The following is a 27,013-nucleotide window of genomic DNA, read 5'->3' on the forward strand; positions in this document are numbered from 1 at the left end:
AGGGAATGGGCGGGAGGGAGGGAGACACAGCTGGGAGAAATCAGGCTAACGAGACAGGGGAGAGGTAAAACTGAACACACTGACATAAGACATGAACTTTCAAAGTAAAACAGGAAATAAGAAACAAATCACAAAACCGCAAACATATCCACAGTCATCCAGGACACACATACACACACATATACATATATATACACTCTGCACAGTTATGGGTTAAAAATACAGTAGATCAGGTCCATCAGTCAGAAACGGAGCCTGGAGACGTCTGAGACAAAGCTTTTGTAGCTCTTTGTCGACGTTCCTCATAATATTTCTAAAAAAAGGGAAAAGTGAGAAAACAAACATCGTTAGGCCAACAGTGTGATTTTGTGTGCTGAATCGTGTATATGTATGTGCGTGCGTACCTGCAGGTTGTCGTAGTGTTTCTGGCTGCAGCAGTGGAGTTCCTTGGCGGTCTTCTCATTCAGGCAGAAAACAGAGCAGATGTTACAGAAAAATCCTGATTTAGGGACCACAAACTCCTGACCTGCAGAGAAGCAGAAACAGGAAGATTAGACAAGTATTAACAACACATTTGAATTTAGAGTGTGTGTGTCTGACCGATGGGGCTGTTAGGGTTGAACTGAGGCAGTCTGAAATCTGCTACAACACACGGAGACTGAGAGCGAGATCGCTTTGCCTCAGCTCCGACAAGCTCCCCTCCTGCGTTTAGCCACAACTGAAAATGAAAAGAGCGACACGTTAATCATCAACGAATCTGCTACAGGAGCCACTGGGTTTATAACATATTTAAACATTCAATTATAACTCAATAATAATTGAACAAATGATTTCGATTTACTTGAAAAGCTGAAACGTTCATCGGCCACTTTATTAGGTACACCTGTTTGACTGCTCATTAATGCGACTCTCTAATCAGCCAATCACATGGCAGCAACTTAGTGATTTAGGTATGTAGACATGGTCAGGTGACCTGCTGAAATTCAAACTGAGCATCAGAATGAAGAAGAAAAATAATTTAAGTCACTTAAACGTGGCATGTTTGCTGAGCTTAGCATTTCAAAAACTGCTGATGTGCTGGGATTTTCCCACAGAAGCATCTCTAGGGTTTACATAAAACCGTCTGAAACAGAAAATATCCAGTGAGTGGCAGTTCCCTGGAGGAAATGCATTTTTGAGTTTAGAGGAGAATGAAATAACTGCTTCACGCTGACCGGAAGGCCAGAGCAAGCCAAACAACCACTTATTACAATGCACAAGAGCATCTCTGAACGCACAGCACATCCAACACTGAAGCAGATGAGCTACAGCAGCAGAAGACCACACTGGGTTCGACTTCTCTAAGCTAAGAACGCAAAACTGAGGGTACAATTCACACAGGCTCAGCAACGCTGTAAAATAAAAACGCTGCCTGGTCTGTTGAATCTCAGTTTCTGCTGTGACATTAGGATGGTAGGGTCAGAAATCTTGGATCCATCCTGCCTTGTATCAAAATCTCAGGCTGGTGATGGTGTGGGACATAGTCATCGCACCAACGGAGCATTTCTTAAACACCACATATATAAAATATATTACTACCACCAGGCTGAATGTCTGTAGCACAGTGAGGAGCACAAATATGAGATCAGAGCCACAAAATATCACAACTTGTCTTTTTATATTCACTTTACTGTGTTTTGGCTGTCAGAGCGGTGTATTTTGCTGATTTAAAGCAGCTCTTTGTACCTTTAATGTCGGCCATGCTCCATCCATCATTCTCCTCTCCCTCCTGTGTCTCGTCATCAGGACACTTGGGCTCTGGCTGCTGTCCAGCAGGGGCGGCTGCAGCATCGGGCTGGGTCCCTGCTTCCTCCTCGGTCCTCTGGCTCTCCGCCTGGCAGTCACCTTTGGTCACTGCATCAGTCGATTCTGCGGTCTTCTTGGTTTTCATTTTGAGGTTGTCACCAGAGTCTTGCAGACGCTGTTTCAGGCTCTTCAAACTGAATTTGAAAGCAAAGATGCCAGTAGGTTACCACGAAAAGAGGTTTGTTGTCACAAAATGTTCATGTGAAATAAGAAATTCCATTTCAAATTCCTAATCTAGAGTTGCTTATATCTAAATCACATGCTGCTCTTTTTGCATCTTTGGGAACTGTTTACTACAGACGACCTTGAGGAGCGTATGGTATATTTGACTCTGCCACTAAAGCTGAAAAAGAAAGATACTCACGACTCAATACGTCCAGCTTTACTGCTATGAAGAGGAGAGAAAGAAGCACAAGGTCAGACAGACATGAAGACACTTTAAAGAAAATGAAGAAACACAGTGTAAAATAAATTTCCTCTTTTTCTCACTTCTGATCGTGGGACACACTTACCAAGCAGATAAATAGTCCTTGGTGACTTTGCTCTCCATCACCTGTGTTAATCCACCAGGTTCGGCCATCTCAATGCATATCTGAGAGAACAGAACGGATATTTGAGCAACACAGTGGTACTCAATGGGTGTGCTACAGCCACGATTTGTATTGTACAGGGCGATAAAGAATTTGTCCTGGCGAGTTTCTTTACTGCCCTGTACGATAGTACAAGGCAAAGAAAAAAAAATCTTGGAGTTTTAAACTTGCAAATGGGAAATAAGTGCAAACATATTTCTATACTTTTGCAAAGTTTTGATTGAACAATAAAACCACTGAGCAAGAAACACTAAAAGAATAACTTAGCGCTGCCTCAAACTGCAGGGATCTCCCCTGCTCGATGGGCCAGGACAAAAGGCTGAACAGGTCATAAGATTACTACTTGGTTGAGAACTTGGTGCATTTCAGGCAGTCCTTCTTCACCAGTGTTTGCAAAGGCATGTGTAATTCAGATTGCCTGCCGCAGGGACTGTCTGTACATGGAATATTTAAACTTGCTCAACTCGTGTTAAAAAACCACAAAGTCTCCTTCAGACTCATTTAAAATGTTTCTCAATATGAAAAGAACAGCAGACACCATGACAAGCCTTGCAGCCTTCTGTAAAATATAAAACAGTTGCACGTGTTTATGAAATCGTACCCTGTTGGCAAGCGGCAAGAATCTGACAAAAGCAGCGATGGACGCCACCACTTCCATGATCATCATGACAAGGTCCACATTCACCTCGGAGACCTCCACACTCAGCAGCCGGTCCTCCAGAGACTCCGACTCTGGAACATGCTGAAAAACAACCAGCGTTAAGATCAGGGAGACCCGAGCCTGCTGCTTTTACAAGACAGATTTATGTGACTGCTGCCTTACAGTGGTGCTCCATTTCATCATGCTTCTATACATGCTCTCCTGTGAAAAGAGCAGAAGATGAAAGGGGATTACATCAATCGCTGATCCTCTGTTTGTACAATAAATATTGAATAACTCTCCTCCTGGTTAGAGTGTTTTTAATCTTCCATTGAGCACATTTAATAAGATAAATATTGGACTCCACTGTAAGTGAGAAGTGACTCGATCCTGGTTTGCATCTTTGTGGCAAAGGATTCATACTTCAGGACAGTAACGACACAACATATAACAAGGTTTTGCAGGAACTATTTGATGCTATTTGAGTCTCAGTGTCAGGTCTGACGGTGCCCCGACCGGCGCCCTGTGTGTATGTGTGTGTTTGTTCTCCTCTCTCTCGCTCTGTTTCTTCCTCTCCTGCTCCGCTGCGATTGTTACGCGGTCGCGTAGCAATGGGAGATCTCCGACCCGGAAGTGCTGCCGCTCTGAGCTGCTGTCCCACCTGCGACTGATTCCTCGCCAGCTGTTGCCAATCATCCACCGTCGTTGGCAGAGCTATTTAATGGTGTGGCTGAGTGACAGACAGCGCTGGAGTATTGCACCAAGCCTGGTAGTGACTCGAGCTCAGCAAGGGTAAAGCAAGTGTTTGATAGCGGAGGGAGGCTAATCGTGGCTGTTTTGCCTTTTGCCAGGAAGCGAACGAGGCGGAGAGACGGAAGGAGAGACGTCACTGATGCATGGGAGTTGTGTGGACACACGAGGAGAGACGGGGAGAGGAGCACTGAAGGGACTTGCACTATGGATAACTGTGGATTGGCTTCACTGTAAATAAAGACACTGTTCAACTTTAACGAGAGGTCCGCGTCTGGGTTCACTAACTCACCATCCTTAACACTCAGTGACTTTCCGCAACAGTTGTCAGACCTCAATTCCTCTTAACATGTAGCTGTGGAGAGAGCTCTCAGAAAGCTCCTGAATAGCTAGCCCACAAGGAAACTTGAGAGGGGAAACGCTGACGCTAGAAGGTTAGCAGCGACTGAAGTTTCAAAATAAGTAAGGGCATTACTTAATAGTCAGTAAAACACTCTGGAACCTATGTCTGGGTCTTTAAAGTTTACACGGGGCTGACTTCACAAGGAGCTCTGTGGAAATTTAAAGTGGTGGCGGAATGACGTGGGTTGTCGCCTACGAACAGAAAAGTGGATAAAGTTCATGCAGCTTTTGTGCTGCTGTTGCAAAAAGGAAGGAACAAATTAGTGATGGGTCGTTCGCGAACGAAATGGCTCTTAGAGCCGGTTCTTTGACGTGAACGACGCGAGCCGGCTCCTTATCGCGAGCCGTCACGTGGGTTTTTTTTTTTTTTCTTTCTCTCAGCCTCTCTCTCGCACTTTTTTCCCGCTTCACTCTGCACGCGAGCCTTGTGCTTTACGCTGGGCAGAGGGGGGAGGGGCGGTAGTTACACTCAGTAGCACAGGAACAGAGCCAGAGAGAGAGAAAGAGAGGCAGGGACAACAACATTAGAAAGGTATAGTAATCATCCACAACTATTTTCGGTTGCAGATGATAAAGGATTGAGAAAGTTTATTCATGCAGGTCCATATGACAGAGAATATGCATGTTCTTTTAGTTTTCATATTATAATTTATATTTAATTGTGTTGTGGTTTGCAGTGTTTTGTGTTCTTTTCACTTTAAATTTGTGAAAGGAAAAAGCTGAAAATTTAAATAGTTAAAACTTGAAATGTGAATAGTTGATTTTTGTATTATATGATTTATTTATTACATTTTATGTGGAGTGAATAAATAAAAGTATATTTACGGTAGCCCCTAGAGACAAAGCACATACAAACTTCAAATCACGTACGAACTCTGAAGCATGTACAAACTCCAAAACACGTACAAACACGTACAAACTCCAAAACACGTAAAAACTCCAAAACATGTAAAAACACGTACAAACTCCGAAGCACGTAAAAACTCAGAAGCATATAAAAACTCAGAAGCACATAAAAACTCAAAACACGTACAAAAGACAACAGAAGTGCTCCAGGATGCTGGGCGCAGTGTTGAGCCTTTGTTATCTTGTGGCTACACAAGCCAGCAAGTACCAACGACCGGATTTGGTGTGTGGTAATAACAGGTAAATGAACTTTTTTTTAAATTATTTGAATATATATATGAGTGCCTGTGTATAAATACACAAACAATACACACATGCTTTCAATTGTGTCATTTAAGTGATCTAGTAGCTCTGCTTTGGAAGTTCAGTTCATGCTAGAAATGTGTTTTGGAGTTTGTACGTGTTTTGTCTCTAGGGGCCACCGCATATATTTATATATAAACATATATAAATAAAACCACTTGTTTTTACGTTAGTAATTCCTTTTGTGCATAATTTTATATTATTGTTAATAATAAATTAATTAAAGCAACAAAACAACCTGAAGAGCCGGTTCGGAGCCAAAAGAGCCGGCTCTTTTTAGTGAGCCGAACCGAAAGAGCCGGATCTCTAAAAAGAGCCGGAAATCCCATCACTAGAACAAATACAGACGAAGTAACAATAAATAGTTGATTTGAAATTCATGCATATTTTTAGTTTTTCCATTTCTTATTCAGATATTTATCAATGAGTGACTTATATGTATGTATATATTGTATATATTGTGCTATTCCTTACTTCTTGTATCTGTCTGTGTTACTGTTTGTACTGTAACCAATATATTTCCCCCAGGGATCAATAAAGTACTCTGAGTATTCTCATTCTAGTAATATTAGCCCAGAGAAGGATGATGCTGTGCTCACTCCTTAGAGGAGAAATCTGTTTTGATTGGGATCTGAATAGTTTGAGTGAAACAGGAGCATGCCCCCGATTTAACAGCCCCCGATTGCTCCATTTTCATACCTCACTTGTACCAGGAAGCATGTCTTGTAAAACAATGTGGATTCTGAGCGTCCACTCTCCAACAGTAACTGGATTTTTCAGGTAATCCCTGGCGAAATCGCAGCACGCATCCCAGCTGTTAAAAAACACAAAGGCCTGGAGGGGAAAAATGATGCAGAGGAAACATTCAATATCAATCATTAAATTGAATTCAATTTGCAAATGCAAATTTCTCTGTATCAGCCTGCTGGGTCTACTCCTCACCCGCCTCTGCAGTGATAAAACGATTATTTTGTAGTACAGAGTCTGAACAGTCTGATCAGGGACGTAACGCCACACCAGCTTGGTGACATCCTCCTGTCTGTAGTTTCCTTCTGGCAAACCGGTCAACATGATGGTGGAGAACGTAGAACCTTAAGATTGGGCTTTCTGCAAGACACAAGGTTCAAGAACCAAAGTTTATTCGAAGAGAAACTTTGCGGTACTTTTTAAAAAATATATTATTATTACTGAGCACATAGAGAAGACAAAATGAAACCAAGTTTAGCAGAAAAAAAGAAATGTGGTTTTTGAGGTGAGTATTTGGAAAAATGGACACCTCTTGGTATTTACTCAAGGATTCCTGTTTAACACATGAAACCTGGGTTTATAAGATGCACTCACCTCAATGTCATCAGGTTCACTGACAGTTAAATACTCTAGAAGTGTAAAACAGACACAGTTAGTAACAGTCAACACTTTATATCTGGAGGTTAATTTTAGTTTCCAGCTGTTTCTCTCACCTGGGATTGTGAACCAAGGAGAGACAGTGGGGAACACAAAGGGACTAGTTGTCACTGTGATCCAATATGGTGAAGTGCTGCGTTGTGGGATGGTAATATCTTCTGTTGGGACAGTTGCACCATCAACAGCAACCTCGCTGTCTGGCAAAGCTTTGTCTGGCAATCTTGGTGCTGCACAAGCAAAAATAAGTTTTGTTAAAAGTTTTGTGGGGGAAAGAAAAGGAAAAACGAGTGGTGCAAAACAGGTTTTTAATGTTTACAATGATCCAGTAATATCAATGTTTTGACTTTTATTTGAACTTTAAGCACCTTTACAGATACCCAAGGTATCATAGACATCAGAAAAACAACGATTAGTGGGTTAGATCAAATGCCAGACTGAAAAAGTGCAGTTTAAGTAATGGCTCTGGCTCATGTGTCTGGGGCAGAGACAAGCAGAAGGAAATTGACCACTGATGGAGCAAAGATTTCTGGAGGGGCCAGAAAAGAGGTCAGAGAGATAATAAGGCAAATGAGCATCAAAGGATTTGTGGGAACCAGAATCACAGTGTTAGTGGATAAAAGTTGAGGGAATGTGTCACAATGATTGATTGTGAACAACAATAAATCAGCAGTTTTGTCTGCACTTTATCCACAGCCCAGGGGAGACCTGAAAAATCTATTCATGAGTGTTTCACAAACAGAAAGCGAAAGAAAGGTCTTACCAGATGACCTTCCATTAACTTAACCCATCTTTTTGTTTCCGTTTAAATCATATTTGTTTAAAATCCCATTTAAAAAACACTTACGCAGTGAGGTACATCCACACTGTGGTATTTTCAGCCTTGACAATTTGTGGCCGGTGGGCCGTTTTAGAAGGCTGTACCAAACGCCGAGGCGATCAGCATCACGAAGAGACTGAAATTCGATAAACACCTGAAACACAAGAAAGAAAATGTATTCTGAACATTTTACCTTCACATTGTAAATGTTAGAAAACAAGTGCTAAGCACACGTGGAAAGAGTGAACTAAGTACAGCTTTATTGTGGAGTTCACTGGATTCAAGAGTCAGAAATCCTGGCTCAATGATGCACTGGAGCCATGCTCAACATGACCCCTGCACTAATGCTGTAATGTGATAAATACTAGTGCGCATGAGCATATGAAGAATTGCTCAGCGAGCAGCTTATCGGCAGTCTCTCTTTACTATCGCTATAGTTTTGCAGTTGTGCTTTCCTCAAGATAAGTAGCATCCAAATCTAGACACATTATCTCTTTTGAAGGATGGATTTATGAAGGTTGGTGCACGTCCTTTAGTTTGGTGTGCAAGCGGTTAATCTGTCAATTTTTCTGTATGGTTAAGATTACACTTACACAAGCACATATCTCACACAGCCTTTCACAGACTTCTAACACATGCACTTGTTGGCATTTATGAGTGTGTTTATACCTTGTTGAGAAGAGGCAGGTAGTTTCTTACACAATCCATTTTTTTCAAAGCTTCTCTGAGATGCCGGGACTCGCCTGGCGAGATGTTCCTGATGTAGATTAATCGTGCTCCATTGTCAGTCACTTGCTGCTTCGAGAAAACCGGGTTAACGTGAAAAAACAACAACCCCACAAACAGTATGACATTCCAAACATTCTTATACTACAGCTCCAAGATCAAGGCCATAAGTTTGCACTTATATTCACACAGCAGGTATGCACCCTGGCAGCTATCTTCATTTTCCAAACAATTTATAATTGCAGCTCTCGCTGTTTTTGATAACACTGGTTGAAAAAGTATTTAAACTAATGTACACACAGTGCCGTGGAAAACGCATTTGGCTCGTTCCCAATTTCCTAATTTTTTGCACAAGTTTCAAATCGTTAAACAAATGTTTAAAAAAAATACAAAATGCATTTTTAAATGAGGATTTAATTTATTCCAGGAAAAGAGTTCTCCAAACCTTTCCTAGCCCTGTGTGAATATCTGAAAAAACGGGTATGTCCCCATTTTTCAAGGTGTTTTGACTTGGATGTGAGTGCTTCCAGTTATGACTTTATACTCTGACCAATAAATCTAAAGGTATTCGAGTGCAGTCTTTGTTTCTGAGATATGTGCGTTACTTACATAGCATAGCCGTTTCATCAGAGACTTATAAAACTCAAGCTGAAAGAAAAAAAACAGTTCAAAATCATTACATCACTTCGGATTCGGTTCGATTTATTTCAGCTTAAAGGTATTTTTTTCTACAAAAAGAAATATTTTTTACATTTATAATCACACTTTAAATAAACAAGCAGAAACAAATATTTTCAAATAATTGTAATAACATCTGTCACAACAGTAGATTGCATTATCTACACACAGTGCTTACCGGCGTCATTAAAATGTTGCCCTTCTCAACCTGCAGTCGAAGTTTAGAACCACTGAGAATAAAATCGTGATTTTCTGATGCTAGCACGATGTTTTTAGCTGCCACTGCTGTCGGCATGAGGGCAAAAGCCTGAAGGAAAAACAAACAACCAAACACTGATTTTTACTGAATAACCATGAAGACAGGCACTCACAAAATATGCATTAACTAACTAAATGTTAGTTAGGTCGTCTTAGAAAAGAGATTTAGAGCGCCATTAAAATGAAGGTCATAACCCAGCCCAATGCAAACTGGTGCTTACCATGCGTGCCTGTGGTATAACGTAGATCGTGTCGTCGTAATACTCAAATCGGTGTCGAGTGAGCAGACCGGCGATGTCCTCCTCTGCGTAACAGCCATCGTGATACTCTGGCAGGTTGCTTATTAACAGCACCTTGTAATCAAGCGAAACAAGCTGTGCAAACGAAAAGAATTTCAGGATCAGTTCACAATTGCAATGGAAGAAGTTCCAGACAGAAATCTGAAAAATGCAAACATTAACTTATAAACCTCACTTTGAGCACTGTCTACAACTATGAACACAATCAGGTACCTATTACAAAATGTTTCTGATGCTAATTTTCCTTTACTTCTCTTTTTCTTTCTTTGTTACACGTAGTGCAGCTCTACCTTGACTCACTGACAAAAAAGGCAGTAAGAGTCAGCTATGAAAGTACTTTTCATTTAAGGTGGATCCATAAACAGTGATAACTGATTCCCAAAAGGCAATGTGTAAACAGCACTATTGCACATGTCAAACTTGGGAAGGAAAAACCTTTTTAAGCACTCAAAACCACCATGTCCTGGATGACTGTGCATATAATTTGAACATGTTAAACTAGCTTTTCAATAAAGGAGTTTTAGTATGTGTTAGTACATGAGATAATTGTTTTATTACAATACTAAATTGGTAACCAAGAATGGTGCAATTCTATTGGTGTCTATACTGACTACAAAATCTCTGGTATTGCGACATCCCTAGTGAATTTTTAACATTTTTCTACATTTACACCTACTTGAGCGTCACCTGACAATGAGATATAACCCAACTACAAACTTGTAAAACAAACTGAACTATTTCAGATCAAAACTTAACCACTTTGATAAAGCATGTTTTTCTTACAGGTATAATTGAAGTGTTTTTTTAATGTTACCTTTGAATTGGGAAGTTTGACTGTCTTGAGACAACCTGTGAAGTGCAGAGCAAAAGAAAAACCAAAAAATAATTATGAAATAGAAAATATCTTCACATTGAGAAATCTTTCATACAGATCTTTGGGGATTTCTTACGGATTCTTTCTGGACGCAGTTGCTCTTGTATCCGCTCCCAAAATGTTGGGTGGGTAACAGCGACCGGCTGATCCTTTGAGATCTTCTCTGCAGTCACAGAGTCTTGGAATAAAGGAAATGTAGTTAAGTTCAATAGTGGTAGTTTAGATAGGATGCAAATTACCCAGCTGATCTAAATACAAATCTGCGTGGTTGAGGCCGTTTCTGCTTTGGAAGCCAAGACTTTTGGCTCACCGTCAACTGCAGCACCTTTAATTGGTTCAACAGCCTCCGTAGCCTTGGCTGTATTTTTAGGTGCCACCGCAGCTTCCTTACAAACACACACACAACGAACATACATTAGTTTGTATTACTACCAAAACTGTTAAGTTACTACATTCACACTAAGAATCATACATGAGCACTTGTCATGAGCTTACAAGTATTTACAGACAAGTTGGAGTCTTCCATGCAAACCACAAGCAACTGTGGCAACTTGCAAGCAACCAGTGCGATTCCAAGGATGTTTTCAGTGCAATGTGTATATATAGATTTAAAAAATGCATAATGCAACACAGCAAAATAAAAACAAAGTACAGTGTGTATGCTTTCATAGCATTAGACTTGAGCGGAAGCTTCCTGACATGGGGATGACTATATAAAAGCTCAGTATAATCCAAAGTAACTATGAATTTGAGGGGTGCGAGACTGTAGAAGAAATGTAAGGATAACCAACTGACTTTAAACCGCATAATGAATGCAGGACTACAACCGTGAACGGACAGTATATTTATAGAGAATTGTAGCTACGGTGCATAAATATCTATCTTAGATTGCAGAAGCAAACCAGGAGACAAACAGGAGAGGAACTTTCTCTCGATTCACAAGTAGGTCAATGAACTCATCCATCTATAACAGTGACAGGGGTGGATCTAGAAGGGTGGCATGGGGTGGCAAGTGCCACCCTAAAATGATCCCTTGCCACCCCAAGTGCCACCCCAGTTTTGCATATGACAGTGTTGTTTATTAAAATAAGACAGCATTAACAGTTTGAACGTAGTTACAGTCAACAGTGAATATAAATGCTAAAACTGAAAATATTGCATAGTGTTCCCCCCTCCACCATTAACAAATGGTTCAGCCCATAGCAGGACCGGCTTTTTTCTTGTTTTCAGTAGCAAGCGATGCTTATGATTGTGCCAGAGCACATTCTGAACAACACCATGGGAATTTCGCTTTTTACACAGGTGGGTGGATGTTACACTCTGGAAATGGAAGGAAGGTGAGTGTTATTAACCCTCTGTGGTCCACGGACACGCTGCACCTCCAAATCACATGACTGATGTAAGCTGACACAGCAACAAGCTGCAGCCACGCTGAGTTTCTATTTCAGCCCACATTGAAAATTCGGACTTCAAAGTTTTTAAATTTTAATTACAGGCCAGTAAATCCAGAGTTATGATAATATATATAAGCCACGCTTTGTTCTAAATACTGTCGTCACGTTTTTGTGTGTGTGTGTTTTAAGCGTTTTGTAAGGACAGCACGAAAACAGTAAAGAAAGAAAAAAAGCCACCACCTTCCTAAATGTACCATGTCGACCAATTAAAAAAACAGTCAACGCGTGGGATTTGATTGTTTAGGAAGAGGGAAACGTTTTAGGAGTGACGGTAACGGCAGCGAGACAGAGCAAGCAAGTGAGAGAGAGAGTTTTTAGATGTGGGATATTTGTGACGTTTAGTGTGGAGTGTTTACTTAGTGTGTTGTCTTGTGTAGTTCTGTTGTGTAGTCGTTTTATTTTGTGTGTCAGTGAGGGCACTAATGAATGTCACAAAGGCACATTTGCAATGTAAACACTGTCACTAAGTAGAAAACCAGCGGAGTGATACAGCTGCTGTTATCAGGCCTGCAGGTTTGTCCCTGTGCTGTTCTGTCTTTTGGTGGACAAACTTTTTTTTTACTGGCACACATAGTTTGTGGGGCATCTTAGTGCGACACCTAATTGTTCTCTCATTTTAGTTGTAGTAATATTTTTAAATTCTTATACAAAATGAAAAAAAAACAAAAAACGGCAGGTGTATCGGCTGCATTTTTAGATAAATAGTTGTATATGTTTACAAAATGTACAATTTATATTTGCATTTCAAGTTATAAAAATATACTGTGGTGTTTTTTTTTTTACAGTAAAAACATACTACTAGGATTTTAAGTTCTTTGTGTGGTTTCAGATCAGTAATACTAATGCAGTATGTCAGTGAAAAAAACAACTAAATTCAGTTGAGCTGAAAAGAATGACACCAAACAAGGCAAGGGGAACAAAATAAAATGAAACAATCTGAGGGTGAAATACAAACGTAAACTCAAAAGGAGTCAAAAATGGCCGATTGTATTTCAGACCTCAGTGGGTTCATCCAACAAATCATGAAAAATTAGGTTTAAATTGTTGTTCATGACAGTGCAGATTTCTGACATTTTGTGTCATTTAAGCTGTAACAATGTGACTGTTTTCTAACAGTGTGTCTGGATTTTATACTTGTTGGGCTACATATTTATTTATTATACAGGCTATACAGAAACTCACATGTTTTATGTAACTAAAGTGTGTAATTATGTGGGCTACAGACAATAATTAAGTTCTAGACTATATTTATATGAAAAACGTGTATACTTACTGCATTTGAATTATTCTAACCATATGTAACCACCTGCATATGTGTTTGAAAAATAAGAAGGCTTCGATTTTGCCACCCTATTTGATTTCTTTGCCACCCTAAGAAAATTTCTCTAGATCCGCCCCTGAACAGTGAACAAATTTCAGTGTACATACCTGTAATTTTGACCTAAACAAAACAACTGACTTAGTTTTTCAAAATGTTTTCTCCATAGCAGAAATCACATCACTGTGACAGAGACTACTTACAGTCCCTTGTAGCCTCACCATGGTCGGAGGGGAAGATTTGCCAGCCTGTGGAAACACAGGGAAGAAAATTATGAACAAACCAAATGCAGATTTCATCATGACAACTTGACTCAAACTATCTGCTTGTATAAATCTGTGTTGAAAGATTTAATCTTGGTTGTGTGGCATCAACAATCACGTCATCTGTCACTGATCACATTATAAATTGTCCAAAACTGTGCATTCATGAAAAAAGGCATAATATGAAGTCACCTCTGTCTTCTCTGTGCTAGGCGTCCCTTTAGTTGTTTCTGGAGATGCAGAACGTGAGGACGATGATGATGATGTTGATGGGGACGACTTCATCTTGACTAGCTCAGCCAGCAGGGCAGGAGCCAAAGTTTTGACGACAGTCTCCAGGTCAGACTGGTTTGATAAGGACTGGAGAGCTAAAAGACCACAGGTGCAAAAGAGATTCACACTTTGGTGGGTGCCAAGTCTCGAAAATCATCTACCGTTTCTGAAAGTTTTATAATAGTAGAAAAAACTATGCTGACATTTCTGGTGGCACTGGTCTTTATTTATCCTTTACATTAGTAAAGTTAAGGTTGTGAGGGGGGAGGAGAACTTTGATCTTAGAAAAACTAATGAGTACATACAAAAAAATAAAACATGAAGCAATTTTCAAACCTGATGTTTCCAGCAGTTTCTTTGCCAAGATCTTTGAGCTGCTTGACTTCTTTCGCCTCGGAGATGACCTCTCAGTCGACGATCGCCTCTCCCAGCTTTTCCTCGGTGATGAACGTTTCTCATCTCTTCTTCTCAGTGAGGATCGTCTCTCGCGGCACCTTGAGCGTGATCGATATCGTGAAGAGGAAGGACGGTCATACCACGAGGAGTCAGAATGAGACCGGGACCTGAAAAAAGTATGGATCAAAGAACTTAATAACTCAGAAACATCTCAAAGCACACACCCAGCATGGATACAAAAGGTAAATGCTGTCCACCAATTAAGTTTTTTCAAGTTGATATTTTTATATATATGTTATATTTCACCCTTTAGCAATCCACTGGAGAGCTAAATCTTCTTGATTGATCCTAGTTCTCAAAATGTTTGTTGGACAGACCTGCGATTGCGTCTGGACCTGTACAGAGATCGTGATTGGCTTCTGTGTCTCTCCCTTCGGCGGCTGCGTAATTGAGAACAGGAATGACTGTTCCTCCTATTCTGCAAGTCGCGGAGAATACACAGTGCTGGTCCTGCTGGATCTCAGCTCTGCTTTTGACACTGTAGATCACAGTATCATGATAAACAGACTCGAGAACTTGTTTGGGATTACTGGTGTTGTTTTAAAATGGTTTATATCATATCTGTCTGAGAGATCTTTTACTGTTTGCATGAATCATGTCACATCAGAATCAACAGTTTTGCCGTGTGGGGTACCTCAGGGATCTGTCCTGGGTCCAATTCTCTTTTTACTTTATGTATTTCCCCTAGGCCAGATTATTAAGCGCTATAAATATATCTCCTATCATCTCTATGCTGACGACATCCAACTATACTGTTCCTTCAAAATGTCTGAGTTTTATAAATTGTCTAATTTAAGTAATTGCCTGACAGAAATCAACAAATGGTTATATGACAATTTTCTCCAACTAAACTCTGATAAAACAGAAACTCTAATTATTGCTCCAGACCATATGGTCCCAGAAATTAGACAGCATATCAGCTTCTTAGACCCTTACGTAAAATCAAGCCTTAGAAATCTCGGTGTCTTATTTGACAGCTCGATGTCGCTCGAGCAGCATTCTAAGCAGCTGGTCCGAAACTGTTTTTATCATTTACGGAATATTTCTAAACTCAGACTAATGGTATCAAAGCTTGAACTTGAGATGATTATTCATGCTTTTATTTCTTCTCGTTTAGACTATTGTAATGGCCTTTTTACTTGTTTTAACAAATCAGCCTTAAATCGTCTTCAGACTGTGCAGAATGCTGCAGCACGTCTCTTAACAGGCACCAAGAGAAGATCGCATATCACTCCAGTCTTGGCCTCCCTTCACTGGTTGCCTGTAAATTTTAGGTTTCAGTTTAAAATTTTAGTTCTAACCTTTAGGGCCCTGCATGGTCAGGCTCCTCAATATTTATCTGACCTGCTGAAATCACATACATCTTCTCGGGCTTTAAGGTCATTAGATCAGAGACTGTTGGTGGTACCACGCACTCGTTTTAAAACTCGTGGTGATCGGGCCTTTCAGACTGTGGCACCACGGTTGTGGAATTCTCTCCCACTGTCTCTTCGCTGCACGGACTCCATTGATTGTTTTAAGAAACAGCTGAAGACATTTTTATTTAGAAAAGCATTTGATTAATTTCTTCTTATGCTGTTTTTATAGTTTTATTGTTTTACATTGTTTTATTTACTGTTATATTGTTTTATATTCCCATTTTCTGTGTTGTAAAGCACTTTGTGATTTTTATCTGTGAAAAGCGCTATATAAATAAATTTTACTTACTTACGGTGGCGACGTGGGCTGCCGGAGCGGGAATGGCTGCTTCGCCTGTCCCTGCTACGCTCCGAGTCACGATGAGTGCGGGGTCTGCGAGAGCGGGAAAGCCTTCTTCGCCTGTCGCTGCTTTGCTCCGAGTCACGATGACTGCGGGGGCTGCAGGAACGGGAACGACTCTCATGTCTGGTTTTCTTCTGGGAAGTCTCAGCAGACGTTGCGGGAGAGGGCTTGGCACCTGACGCACTAACAAGTGCATTAAAAAGAAAAGCACAGTTAAATGAAAGAAAATGAAAGGCTCCAATGCTGGCATGTTTTTTTATTCGCCAAATGACTTCAAATGAAGATATTTACCCTCGCGGTGATGCTATTTCACCGTTCCACTCTGGGTATCTGTGGAAAAACACAGGTACATTTTTGTCAGATGTTGCCAGGTAGAATGTCCTTAAAAATATATTATTGTTCATTAATTCAAAAACTTAGAAATGTATTCAGCCTTTTAACAATAAATCATTAAGGTGCTTTACAGGAACGCAACAAATATGACAAAGAAAAATGAAAAAATACAAATGAACAGTTCTTAGGAAGCTATCCTAGCATTACAACCCCGACATCATTTCGGCACAACCATGGTTGCGCTGCCCCAAAGATATCGGTTCATAATCACGAAGTACAGAGAAGAAAGACTGACTGCTTTCGCAGAAGTTTGCAGTTCTCGATGTGAAGGCTGGTATTCTGGTGGGAGACCCAATCCTAGTGGTCACAACAAAAAACAAACATTTAGACCAGATTCATTATTATCAGGAGCAATGTTTGTCATTGACATCACTTGCTGATAAAAAGGTCACTAAACTTTGCAGTGGCCTTAAAAAAAATCTTAAAATATTAACAGTTAGTCCTTCACTGAACGGAGAAGCATTATAACATTAGCCAGGAGCCTGGATTGCACTTAGAAACCTTCATGGGCCAAAAACAAAACAGGAACAAATAAGCATGACACATTATACCTCTCCTGGGATACAATTTTAAAGATGAAATTATTTAGTATATATGGAAAACACAAGTCAAACATCTGACTACAAACAACCAAAACAAAAGGGTCATCTTAGGCTCTGGATTCTGGACTCTCAGGCTTAGGGGTGGGTTTTTATAATCGATTCATCGATTAAAATCGATTCTGGCTTGGATAACGTAAAATCGATTCATTAAAATCCTGAATCGATTTTTTAATATAAATTTATTTTGCCCAAAATGCCAGAATCTCAGGTGACATCTCACAAAATTTCAAGAACCACCAAACAGTTAAGACAGTAAATGAGAGCAGGAACACGGCTTCTGCACATAGACTTAAACACACAGCGCGACCCGCGGATCAGAATCAGTGAGATGTCGCCTTTCTCACGGTCGGGGCTGAAAGCCGACAGCTCGCTGATTCTGATCTGTCGGCGGGTCCGCGCTGTGTGTTCACGCCCTTTATGAGCCGATTCTAAAGCTGTTAGTTTGATCTCTCTCCAAACAATATTGACCGAACCAGCAGCAAAAGAAGATCCAAACGCTTCACATAAACATCGTCATGAATTCACTCTGACTTTTACTGTTTTGCTTCCACCGCGATGCACAGCTCTCTCTCCCTCTCTCTGTACTTCAAGAACAGTTTCCCTTTCTTCATTATTCGCTTGCTTGTTACGCACAAGTCTACCGCTGTTTACAGGCTGTCGGCCGCTGTTTTTTTCCCTTTTACATTCTTCCGAAAAGAAAACCTCATTTCTGCTGTTCAATACTGAACAAATTTAAACTTTTTAAAATTATTCAAAATGTAAAACGCTTAACCGTGTCTCTAATAAAACCGCTGTAACGTCAGAGGTGATGTTCATATGTTGATTAATGGTTTTCTTTCATTTTTGATGTACTGCAGAACATTTTTATAAAATCCCAGGCCAGGAAAATCACCTTCATGTTTTTCTGTGTTTTATCTTCAGCTACTTTGACACAAAAGCATCTGCTGTGACGCTTACACCTGTGATAAAGTCTTGCGTGTGTCAGCTTCCTTTTGATTGATACAAAAATATGTAAATGTACTGATCTGAATTATAATATTTCTGACTGTCAAAATTTCCCAGATTTAAATCGAATCGAATTAAATCGAATCGTGGATCGAATCGATTCGGGACCTTGTGAATCGGAATTGAATCGATTCTAGAAATCAGTGACGATACCCAGCCCTACTCAGGCTCTTCTTATGGCATCAAAATTTCCCAAGGTTCCAAGAAGGTCGTCTCAGGAGAGGCCAAGTTTGGATTAGGACAAAATGCACCACCTATGTTGATCACAGTTAGAGTAGCGACAGGAAGATGATGTTGAAATAGGCCAGAAGAGGAAGGCGCTGTTTCTTTGACGAGGAGCCCAAATGTGAAATTTGGTGCAGCAAAGGAAGGCACATCCATAAAGAGAGATTCAACAATCAGTCAAATTAAAGCTGGTGCTTGTGTAGCTCATGACTGGGCGCTGCGCCCAGGGTGCTTATGTTTGTGGTAGTAAAAGTCTTGTGACACCGAAACACTAACTTAAAGTATGAGCAAAGAAAATTAGTATAACACAAAAACAAGGTGCCTACTGATATAAAATAAAGGACCAAACACACTATTGTTCACTCTAGTGACAAAAGACAAAAAGGGGAACTTTTACATTCAGCAACAGTTCCAGGAAAAGCAAAGCTGAATGAGCACTGTGGAACAGTAGCCCAAGGACAGAGACAAATGAAAAAACAGCCATCTTCCAACATTTTCTGATGCACAGGTTCTTCATGCTTGCAGATTCTTCCTCATCACGTCATCTGAGGCCTTGGCTCCATTGTTAGCAAATGCCTTGAATGTCTTCGCATGGGTTTACATCAAGTCAAAAGACATTAAATCTATCAATTGCAAGTACAGACCACTGAAGTTTCTGAAGGTCTCTTTGAAGTAGTTTTTTAAATTACAACATCTGGTAGACATATAGTTAAGTTTAGTCTGGACTGTAATCCTTCAAAAGTTCTGTTACAGAATACTGAATTGCAGAAATATGGGAAAATGTGTCCAAATGTTTGCAGTCCAAGTTGGTAGTCTTCCTACAGTCATCATTATGCAGTAATAGTGAATAAAGCAAACCAAATAAACTTTAAAGTAGCATCCATGAAGCTTTTTCAAAACCAAAATCCTATAATGGCATTCAAAGTCAAATAATTAAAAACAATCCCAAAACAAAACAAAAAACATTGCGTTTCAAATAAATAAAAACTGACTGAAAGCAAAAACATCGAACAATCTTCGACTTACCTTCATCTGATTACATTCCTTGTTACATAGAGAGCAGGTATGCGGAAAGACCCTAGGTGAAGTGGCAGTGTAGTCTTGCATCTGGGCCAGCACTGGGATATCCTCTGTCACTTGTAAGGTAAAAGGCAGGTTGTCAGGAGTGATCTGATCTTCAGAGTATGAGATTGGAAGTTCCAGGTCCTCTTTTTCAAGTCCAAATTGCATAAGGATGTTCACAGCTGTTTCTGAAGTAGACTCTGCAGAGCCCACAGGTTTGGACTTCTTTATGTCCTCTTCCATTGAAGTCTTACTCCCTTCTGGCCTGCAGCTCATTGGCATAGTTAGCAGTGATGGGATTGTTCCTCCAGATTTTGCAGGAGACGCAGATGAAACTCCAGAAGAGCTAAAGCTGGACCCAGGCCCAAGATGAGGAGGTGTCTTATGAGAGTCTCTCTCTGCCTGCATACTCGACTGTCCATAGCGCCCCTGGGCTGAACTTTGTTTCCCAGAGGCATAGGGGTTATATAAGGGATGGGACATGGTGTTAGCAACCTTCAGAAGGTTTAGTAGACTGATGGCTGCAGCTGTCAGGAAAGGGGGGTGTTGTAGATATAAATGGGGCGCGTGTATTGGTTCGGCCACCAATAGCAATGGCGTTATTTATCTGTGTCAACGCAAGGCGGGCTTTCAGCTGAGCCAGCCGCAAGCATGCAGCTTGCTGTCCGATCAGTAAAGAGCTCCCTGGGAGCCTACCATGTAGGGGGCTCTGTTTGTACCCTGGTGCAGGAGAAGGGGTGTAACGCTTCGATGGCAATGGAAAGCTGGAAAGTTAAAAATAAAGAAAACAAAGAAAACAGGTTAATGAGTTGTACTGGGCCTCAGAATCTTGGAAAGATGAAATCCACACAGATGGACCTGGACTGGTGCAAACTGCCATAAGTCATGAACACATCCTCCTACCCCCTAAACATGATCGCAACAAGCAGGATTCACTGCACTGTTAATGTTAGCTATGTTATATTGCTGCCTCTGTTCGGTGGTGTCGAGCCAAACGGACTTTAACGTGTGTTTGAACGAGCTGACGGTTCACTCGTTAAGCTGAAAGAAAGATGCTTTAATCACAGCAGTCACACATGTGTCCACTGCACCATCTGGGAACTCTTCTTGTGTAGCACTCGTAATAACACAAACACTAAATCCTCCTTCTCTGGTGCTGTTGTGTAGCAGTGTGTACACCTGAGACTGTCACCTGTCTGTCTGTCCTGCACTCTCTCTCTGTTTCTTTCTCTCTGATTGTGGAATAAAAGTATGAACGTGTGTTTATAAGTTACACTTGTGTCTGAATCCTGCAGCTTATCGCACATTTCATTTCCATGTGTGACAACTGCAAGTGTCCAGAGTGAGGACAGACTGAGGGACCCACTGCTGCACATCATCTGTGAGGCTTTGCACCCCTGATGATCCACCAGGACAAACTCAGCAGTGTGTGAGGAAGAGGAGGAGGAAGAGCCAGCAGCAGCTGACAGATGGAGAGAATAGACAGACTGTTCCCTGTTTGTGAAGGACTGCTAGGAAAGTTTAACATAACTGTCTGTGCTGAATCAGTCTTATTAGGTAATGTTCAAATAATGTTATCATCCCAGTGTTTTCAGTGTGAGAGAAAGTACTCAGGGCCTTCAAGTTACACACTATGAAAGGCAGCAACAAGTTCAATGTTCAGAAACCTAAAGTATGTATCAGCAGCAGAATGGAGCTAAAATAAATGTTTGTTTCAGTTCTATGAAGCTTTGAGGATTTTGGATCAGTAGCACTGCTGTGTTTGTTGCATCATATTGCTGTAATTGTTTATATGCTTTATATATTCTGAGCTAAGTTGATCTATAGTGTTACATCATATTCTATAAGGATGTTATGTGTTTGTAGACTTTCTGCCCAGTTTGACCCATTTAGCAGAAGTCAGCCTGTTTAAGGCTCTGATATCTATTCTGTATGACTTAAAGCAGTTATGACATGGTCTGATTTTCTCACCCAATAAAGGAATATTTCATGTATCAGTCTACTCTTCATTCTATCAGACACAGTTACCACAGCTCGCACATTTTCTTTTTACACATATATGTAAGCATTGAGCCAAATTTAGTAATGCCAGCATATTAAACGAACAATATTTGTCTTTTCTATATGATACATCTATATACACACTGTCAAACATACTTGTCTTTGAGTGAAGATTTAAGGAGATAGGAAATATAAATAATTGTAACTTGAATCTTATGGCGTTATTTTTGTGCCACTATTCTGAGCGCAAGTAAAAAGAATTTGAGCATAGTGGCACTAAAATAACGCCATAGAATCTTTACTGAAGCTCAGTATTTGACACAGAGTTCGAACTCACTGCTGTGATAACTAATAATGATTAAGATAATAACTATCATATTGGCCATATTATATTTACATTACCAAAGTAAGATGACTTTAGTCTCATGAACAACATGAGCTAATTGTTATTTACTAGCTAATCTTAAAATGACTGTTCAGTACAAAAATGAAGCCCAACAATCATGTTTTACAGTCGTGTGGTCTCAGCCTCAGATACTTATCACATCACACAAAGCTCATGTAGAAACAAATGAACAAAATATGTTCTACTCCGTTTCTGTCAAACAAAGCTGTATGAAACGTTTCCCGCTTTTAGTATAACGGTTGATAGGCAACCTGGGCAGCGCGAGGGAGGCTAGACCGTCCCATTTCACAAGCCTACAAGCCTGTTTTTGTTTTCTTTACAACAACTCGGTGTACATACCGTGCTTTATATGTGTGTAATCCCTTTCTTCTGGTGTGCTCAAATGTATACTCGCAAAAAACTTCTTGCAATCTACAACTTTGCTAACGGAAAGTAAACGCTAAACGGTAGCCAGGTGACCCAGCGCAACGATTTCCGTTTCAATGGGCTGCCTTCAAAATAAAAGCACGAACGGAAACGGCAAATTTCAAGATACTGTAGTAATTCCACTAAAGCATATTATTAATGTTTTGCTTTTATTCCACTTGTTTTGTAGTGTATTGCATTTATAAAATGAGGTTGCTGTTGTAAAATGTGTGACTTTGGGATATCCTTTAAGTGTGTGAGCTCTCATAAAAAGAAAAAAGAAATTTGTGGGATTAAAATATAATTACATTTTATCATAAGAATCAAGAATCGCACTAACTGTGACATAAAAAATGTGGCATTTTACCCAGCTAACTATTTTAATTGGAATTATGTTTTGTAAAATATATTTTTTGTTTTTATTTTTTGTTTTTGAAGGCTCTGATAGGATAAATTTCTTAGACAACCAAGAAATTGAGGCACTAGTAGCTAACACTGTATTTTAAGCGAAAGCATAATTCTGGCAACCACTACCAATCAGCAATCAGAAAACAAAAATAAAAATAATGATGAGGAAAATGCAAATAGTTCGTCCAATCTGGGAATCACATCAGCTTTAAGTAAATCATGCTAGCTCACTGCATGTGACAATCCCACCACCTCCTAACAAGATTATGTTGCTGTCATTAGAAGGACCACATTGTGTGATTATTTCATCAAGTGTCTGAATAAAATTTGACCAACTAATTTAGTTTGTGTGGCTATTTCTGTGTGTATAGATTAATAAAATGATTAGGTTCCATTCAGTAATCCAAATCAAGTGAGTAAACTTTGGAAATAAATCAGGAGAGGATACATACACATAATTCGGTAGTAGAACGACTTTTAGCAGCTATATCTTGAAGTAATCATTTTCTGTATGGCTTTATCATCTCACATAACTGTGGAGGACATTAGGCCCCTCTTTTAACAAAAGAAACTGTTTATTGGGCTTGATTGCTATTTAAAAGTCGGTGCTATAGTTCGGATATTTTTTCTTTTCTTGTTGCATTACACAGTTTTACTAAAGTAAATGACTCATTGTCTTGATACATGCTCAATCATCCAGGTAAGTACACTGAAAAAAAGGGATTGGCCAGCTCTTGGATTTACGTAAGCATCTTGCGTGTATTTAACACAATTGCCTCATGCTTTAAAGTTAAGTGTAACTACATAGTGTAGAAACTACATGACATGCAGAGAGGCTAGATTAAATTGTTTATATCATGTTCAAGTGAAGTAAGTCAATAATATATCAATGTTAAATCCCACGACACTGCACGGGTTTCAGACTCGCGCTCTTTAGATCGTGGTTTCAGGAAGGCATCCATCTCAGTCAAGTCGAGCAGCCACCTCTACTGTTTTTTACCAAAAAAAGTAAGTTGGGTGGTTGTTACATTAAAAAAGTCTAACTTGTAATTTGAACACAATAATTTCATGTTTCTATGAACGTAATTAAATCATGAAGAATCTGTACGAAATTCAACAACTTAATTTGTTCTTGTTGAGATGAGCTGATACAATCTAGTGAGAGTGGTTAGTTGCTGAACTCATGAAATTCACAAGATCGCACAAGATTTCAAACTGCAGGAGTTATAAGAGGCACTACACACGCACCACGTGCATGCTATTGCTATTGCTATTTATTGTGTATTATTACAAAACAAAACAATTCTGCATCAAATACAGGAAATCATAGCTTTCCTACATTTCCTAGATTGTTGGCATGGTGGTTAGTGCTGTTGCAAATGGTTGTTTGTTTCTATGTGATAGACTGGTCAGCTGTCCAGGGTGTACCGTGCCTTGTAACCTATCACTTCAGGGTTATTTCCCAGCCCTCCTGCAACCAGGATAAAGATAGAAGGATGGTAGTTGTTGAAGACCCATTCAATTTTTATGGTAACCAGGATCTAGACTTTGTTGAACATTATGTAATATGAAGACAGCATGTAGTATTTAAGTGACCAAGTAGTATTGGGGTAAAAGTTATTGAATACTGTTGAAATAAAATGACAAAATTGTGAAGGATTAAAATATTCCAAGAGCTCAACTTACTTCATCTGAACATGTTTCAATCGCATTTTATGATCACAAAATGCACAGGTTTATTGAATATGAAAAAGTTGTGTTGATTTAACTCAGTTGTTTAAGTTTCTGGTTTGTAAAAATGCTGCAGCTTCAGTGGTGTGGAACTGGTTTAGCTTTCGTCCGTCAGATACACAACAAAGCACAATTTTTGGTAGCGCATGCTAGCAGGCCGTCGTTATTACCGTGTTGTATGGAAAATACGGCACACTTAAAATCAACCCTTTGAATTTTCTGAAACTCGACAGAGCCCCTTATAATCCCGTGCGCCTTATGTATGAACTCTGGTTGTGTTTACTGACCTCGAAACGGTTTTATGTGCACGGCGACTTTGCTAAGCTACAAAGCCGCACCGCTCGATGGATTGTCGGAGCATTACGGCTATCGTAGGCAGGCGCCTCGCGGAGTGATACGTACTGCACCTCAACATGATATTACCGTATTGTGTGTGTATAACCTCTTTTTAAGTTTTGTGGATATTATACATGGTTATGCTGAGGATATGTCGGCCAGTTTCCACTGGAAATGCCTTTTGGTTAAACTGTCAGCGAGGAATTTGCACTGTTACATTTTTATATAACTTTAATGGACATAAAAAAACAGCTGCTTGTTTAAGTGAAAATACATTGATGGGGTTTTTTGCACTAATAAAGTTGTGGAGTTGTAAAGTATTTTGTCTAGTGTCAGTTATATCGTCAGTTATATCGTTATCGCAACTTTTCAAATGTATATCGTGATGAATATTTTTGGTCATATCGCCCTGCTCTATTTCCAGGTCATTCTGAAGCAGCTGGTTGATGCTGCGAAGCACCTGGAGGATAAACACATCTTTCACCGGGACATCAAGAGTGAGAACATTCTGATTGAGACCGGCTCAGATGTACCGCGTGTTCGTATCATCGACTTTGGACTCAGCTGCTTTTTTAAGGAGCGGTCGCAGTACCGCCTCTTCTATGGTAACATATTCTGCTCTTGCTCTTCACAGATGTCACAGTTTTCGCCTTTTGTTTTAGAAGAAATTGCAATTGTGTCTGTTTATTAGGTACAGAAATTTACTCCCCTCCCGAGTGGTACGGGCGCAGTTGCTACAGGTGTGGACCCACCACGGTATGGCAAATGGGAGTGGTTCTGTACGAAGCGCTTCATGCGGGGGACTTTGACACCACGAGCTTCCTCAAAAAGCGCCTGAAATTCAAAAGACATCTGTCCAAAAGTAAGAAAACGTCACACTTCAAGACTGACTGATGGCTTGGACCACTGGAACTATCATCTTCATGTTTTTTCTCTTTCCTTTCTTTCCAGACTGCCGGGATTTCTTGGACGCGTGTTTAACCAAAGTCCCGGAGACGCGGCCGACGCTGGAGGACCTACAGCATCACACTTGGCTGAGATAAGCCTATCACACACACACAAACACACACAATTCAGACGTTATCATTTATGTGTGATGTATGAATTACCTTTCTTTTTTTCAGGAAATAATTTTTTTAATTGGCCCACTTTAAATTTCAGTGTTTTGGAATTCCTGTAACCCCCCCAGCCATCCCAGGAAAGGGGATCTCTCTTTGAATGGGCTTTCCCGAGGTTTCTTCCCGTCAATCTGGCCCCCCCAGGGGAGTTTTTCCTCGTCTTCATAGAGAGCTTGGGCTGGCTCAGGAGCTCCATCAAAACTGTCTTTATTTAATTACTCAAATGTAATCATATACTTTAAAGTAATCAAATAAAAAACAGTAAAAATCTAAGACTTGAAGTAAACTTCCATTAAAATAAAACTTGTTTAATTCATCTTTGCTGAGGATACTGTGTTATTACTATTTCAAGGATTATGTCAGATACTGGTACCCATCCCTACCCATCACTAGGGAACAGAACAAACCAGACATCAATTACAACAAAAATGACACTGACCCAGCCAGCATGACTCGTCTGCCTTCAGAAATGTTTAGCAATATTACAAACTGGGTGATATGCCTTAAAGTAGCTTGTCATGTGTTCAGAATTGTCACAGGCTACATTTTAATTAAAACCACAATCTAGTAATGTTCTGTCTTTAACCTTCCGGGGAAGCCGCACAAAAGCTAGCAAGCCACCGCTATTTTCCCACTGACGTACAAATACCGTTCTGCTTTTATGCATGTTGTCATATAGGAATATATTTTCTTTATTAATAAGCAGCACACAGTGGTCCCGCTGTCACTGCTTCGCTTTTCCACTGATTTTCTTTTTCTTTTCTTTTTTTTGCACCGTACAGCATTGCATTCTGCAGCCTGATTGACAAATCTGCTCCGTGTCGTGTCTCCTGCGCTTGCCAAATTTATCATGTTTGGTTTTGATAACCATCACGTCCAATAGAAAAAACAGCACAAAAACACCCATAACTATGAGCCTCATTCGGAAATAGACACCTGCACCGCGAGGGGAAAAAGGCGCACGAAAGTGGCGGGCAGATGAAGACAAAACGCGGCATAATAATACTTTTACGTTTTGCAATCTACAAAGGTTTGCAATTTGAGAATCAATTGTGAGAACTGTGAACAATGTTCATGTGTGTGGGGAAAACAGTGTATAAAGTGCGTGGCCAGGGGCTAGTTATTCTGAGAACCCCTGCTGCAATAAAGGAGGGACCACTGTATATACTTTCTCTGATTATATTCAACCTGTTAGCATTTAATACTGTATTGATAGAGCCAACTGGTTCTGCAGCAGAGCATCCCCTGTTGCTTCTCCTGGCTCCCCAGTCCCTGAGCTCCTGCTGCTGCACCCACAGGTATGT

General features: G+C 40.1%; 3 protein-coding genes and 1 long non-coding RNA gene across 7 annotated transcripts; 2 read left to right on the forward strand and 2 right to left on the reverse strand.

The window, feature by feature from the left end:
- Positions 1 to 7: 7 nt before the first annotated feature.
- LOC112433585 (uncharacterized) lies at positions 8 to 3,411 on the reverse strand. Its single transcript, XM_076887037.1, has 6 exons — positions 3,259 to 3,411; positions 3,037 to 3,177; positions 2,358 to 2,437; positions 2,210 to 2,233; positions 405 to 1,979; positions 8 to 313 (listed from the first exon to the last, which is right to left on the reverse strand). Exons 1-5 carry the CDS (start codon positions 3,289 to 3,291, stop codon positions 1,667 to 1,669), a joined length of 591 nt encoding a protein of 196 aa, XP_076743152.1. The 5' UTR covers positions 3,292 to 3,411; the 3' UTR covers positions 8 to 313; positions 405 to 1,666.
- A 2,981-nt stretch (positions 3,412 to 6,392) lies between these two features.
- Positions 6,393 to 22,165, reverse strand: LOC112433587 (uncharacterized). Of its 2 annotated transcripts, none has more exons than XM_076887004.1 (19): positions 22,051 to 22,165; positions 19,269 to 20,068; positions 16,646 to 16,707; positions 16,309 to 16,347; positions 15,964 to 16,200; positions 14,137 to 14,363; positions 13,720 to 13,895; positions 13,486 to 13,512; positions 10,803 to 10,878; positions 10,569 to 10,670; positions 10,433 to 10,467; positions 9,541 to 9,693; positions 9,240 to 9,368; positions 8,993 to 9,031; positions 8,327 to 8,452; positions 7,685 to 7,811; positions 6,897 to 7,067; positions 6,778 to 6,812; positions 6,393 to 6,543 (listed from the first exon to the last, which is right to left on the reverse strand). In XM_076887004.1, the coding sequence occupies exons 2-19, from the start codon at positions 19,785 to 19,787 to the stop codon at positions 6,529 to 6,531; spliced, it is 2,295 nt and encodes a 764-aa protein (XP_076743119.1). In that variant the 5' UTR covers positions 19,788 to 20,068; positions 22,051 to 22,165; the 3' UTR covers positions 6,393 to 6,528. The 2 variants fall into 2 exon arrangements, with proteins under 2 accessions (XP_076743119.1, XP_076743113.1); XM_076886998.1 differs by having other exon boundaries at positions 13,468 to 13,512.
- On the forward strand, positions 13,793 to 15,937 carry LOC143419639 (uncharacterized). The gene is made up of 3 exons (XR_013099658.1): positions 13,793 to 13,932; positions 14,273 to 14,438; positions 14,572 to 15,937. It is a non-coding gene; the product is annotated as an uncharacterized LOC143419639 (long non-coding RNA).
- A 693-nt stretch (positions 22,166 to 22,858) lies between the features above and the next one.
- Positions 22,859 to 25,984, forward strand: LOC143416195 (serine/threonine-protein kinase pim-2-like). 3 transcript variants are annotated; one of them, XM_076881653.1, is made up of 4 exons: positions 22,859 to 23,224; positions 25,016 to 25,196; positions 25,283 to 25,453; positions 25,543 to 25,984. In XM_076881653.1, the coding sequence occupies exons 1-4, from the start codon at positions 23,189 to 23,191 to the stop codon at positions 25,632 to 25,634; spliced, it is 480 nt and encodes a 159-aa protein (XP_076737768.1). In that variant the 5' UTR covers positions 22,859 to 23,188; the 3' UTR covers positions 25,635 to 25,984. The 3 variants fall into 3 exon arrangements, 2 of the variants coding, with proteins under 2 accessions (XP_076737768.1, XP_076737746.1); XR_013096836.1 differs by lacking the exon at positions 22,859 to 23,224 and adding an exon at positions 23,396 to 23,532; XM_076881631.1 differs by lacking the exon at positions 22,859 to 23,224 and having other exon boundaries at positions 24,873 to 25,196.
- The last annotated feature ends 1,029 nt before the right edge of the window (positions 25,985 to 27,013 follow it).

Source organism: Maylandia zebra, linkage group LG1 (assembly GCF_041146795.1).
Source record: "Maylandia zebra isolate NMK-2024a linkage group LG1, Mzebra_GT3a, whole genome shotgun sequence".
Taxonomy (NCBI): Eukaryota; Metazoa; Chordata; class Actinopteri; order Cichliformes; family Cichlidae; genus Maylandia; species Maylandia zebra.

Bases quoted from the DNA above. Each gene is read 5' to 3' on its own strand.
- LOC112433585 (XM_076887037.1), bottom strand. From the start codon at position 3,291: ATGTATAGAAGCATGATGAAATGGAGCACCACT. The intron at 2,438-3,036 runs GTACGATTTCAT...CTGTTCTCTCAG, and splicing joins TCTTGCCGCTTGCCAACAGG to ATATGCATTGAGATGGCCGA. The intron at 2,234-2,357 runs GTAAGTGTGTCC...TCCTCTTCATAG, and splicing joins AAGGACTATTTATCTGCTTG to CAGTAAAGCTGGACGTATTG.
- LOC112433587 (XM_076886998.1), bottom strand. From the start codon at position 19,787: ATGTCCCATCCCTTATATAACCCCTATGCCTCTGGGAAACAAAGTTCA. The intron at 10,468-10,568 runs GTAAGAAATCCC...TGCACTTCACAG, and splicing joins ACTGCGTCCAGAAAGAATCC to GTTGTCTCAAGACAGTCAAA. The intron at 9,032-9,239 runs GTAAGCACTGTG...TTTTTCTTTCAG, and splicing joins GCAACATTTTAATGACGCCG to CTTGAGTTTTATAAGTCTCT.
- LOC143416195 (XM_076881631.1), top strand. From the start codon at position 24,965: ATGTATATCGTGATGAATATTTTTGGTCATATCGCCCTGCTCTATTTC. The intron at 25,197-25,282 runs GTAACATATTCT...TCTGTTTATTAG, and splicing joins GCAGTACCGCCTCTTCTATG to GTACAGAAATTTACTCCCCT. The intron at 25,454-25,542 runs GTAAGAAAACGT...CTTTCTTTCCAG, and splicing joins CAAAAGACATCTGTCCAAAA to ACTGCCGGGATTTCTTGGAC.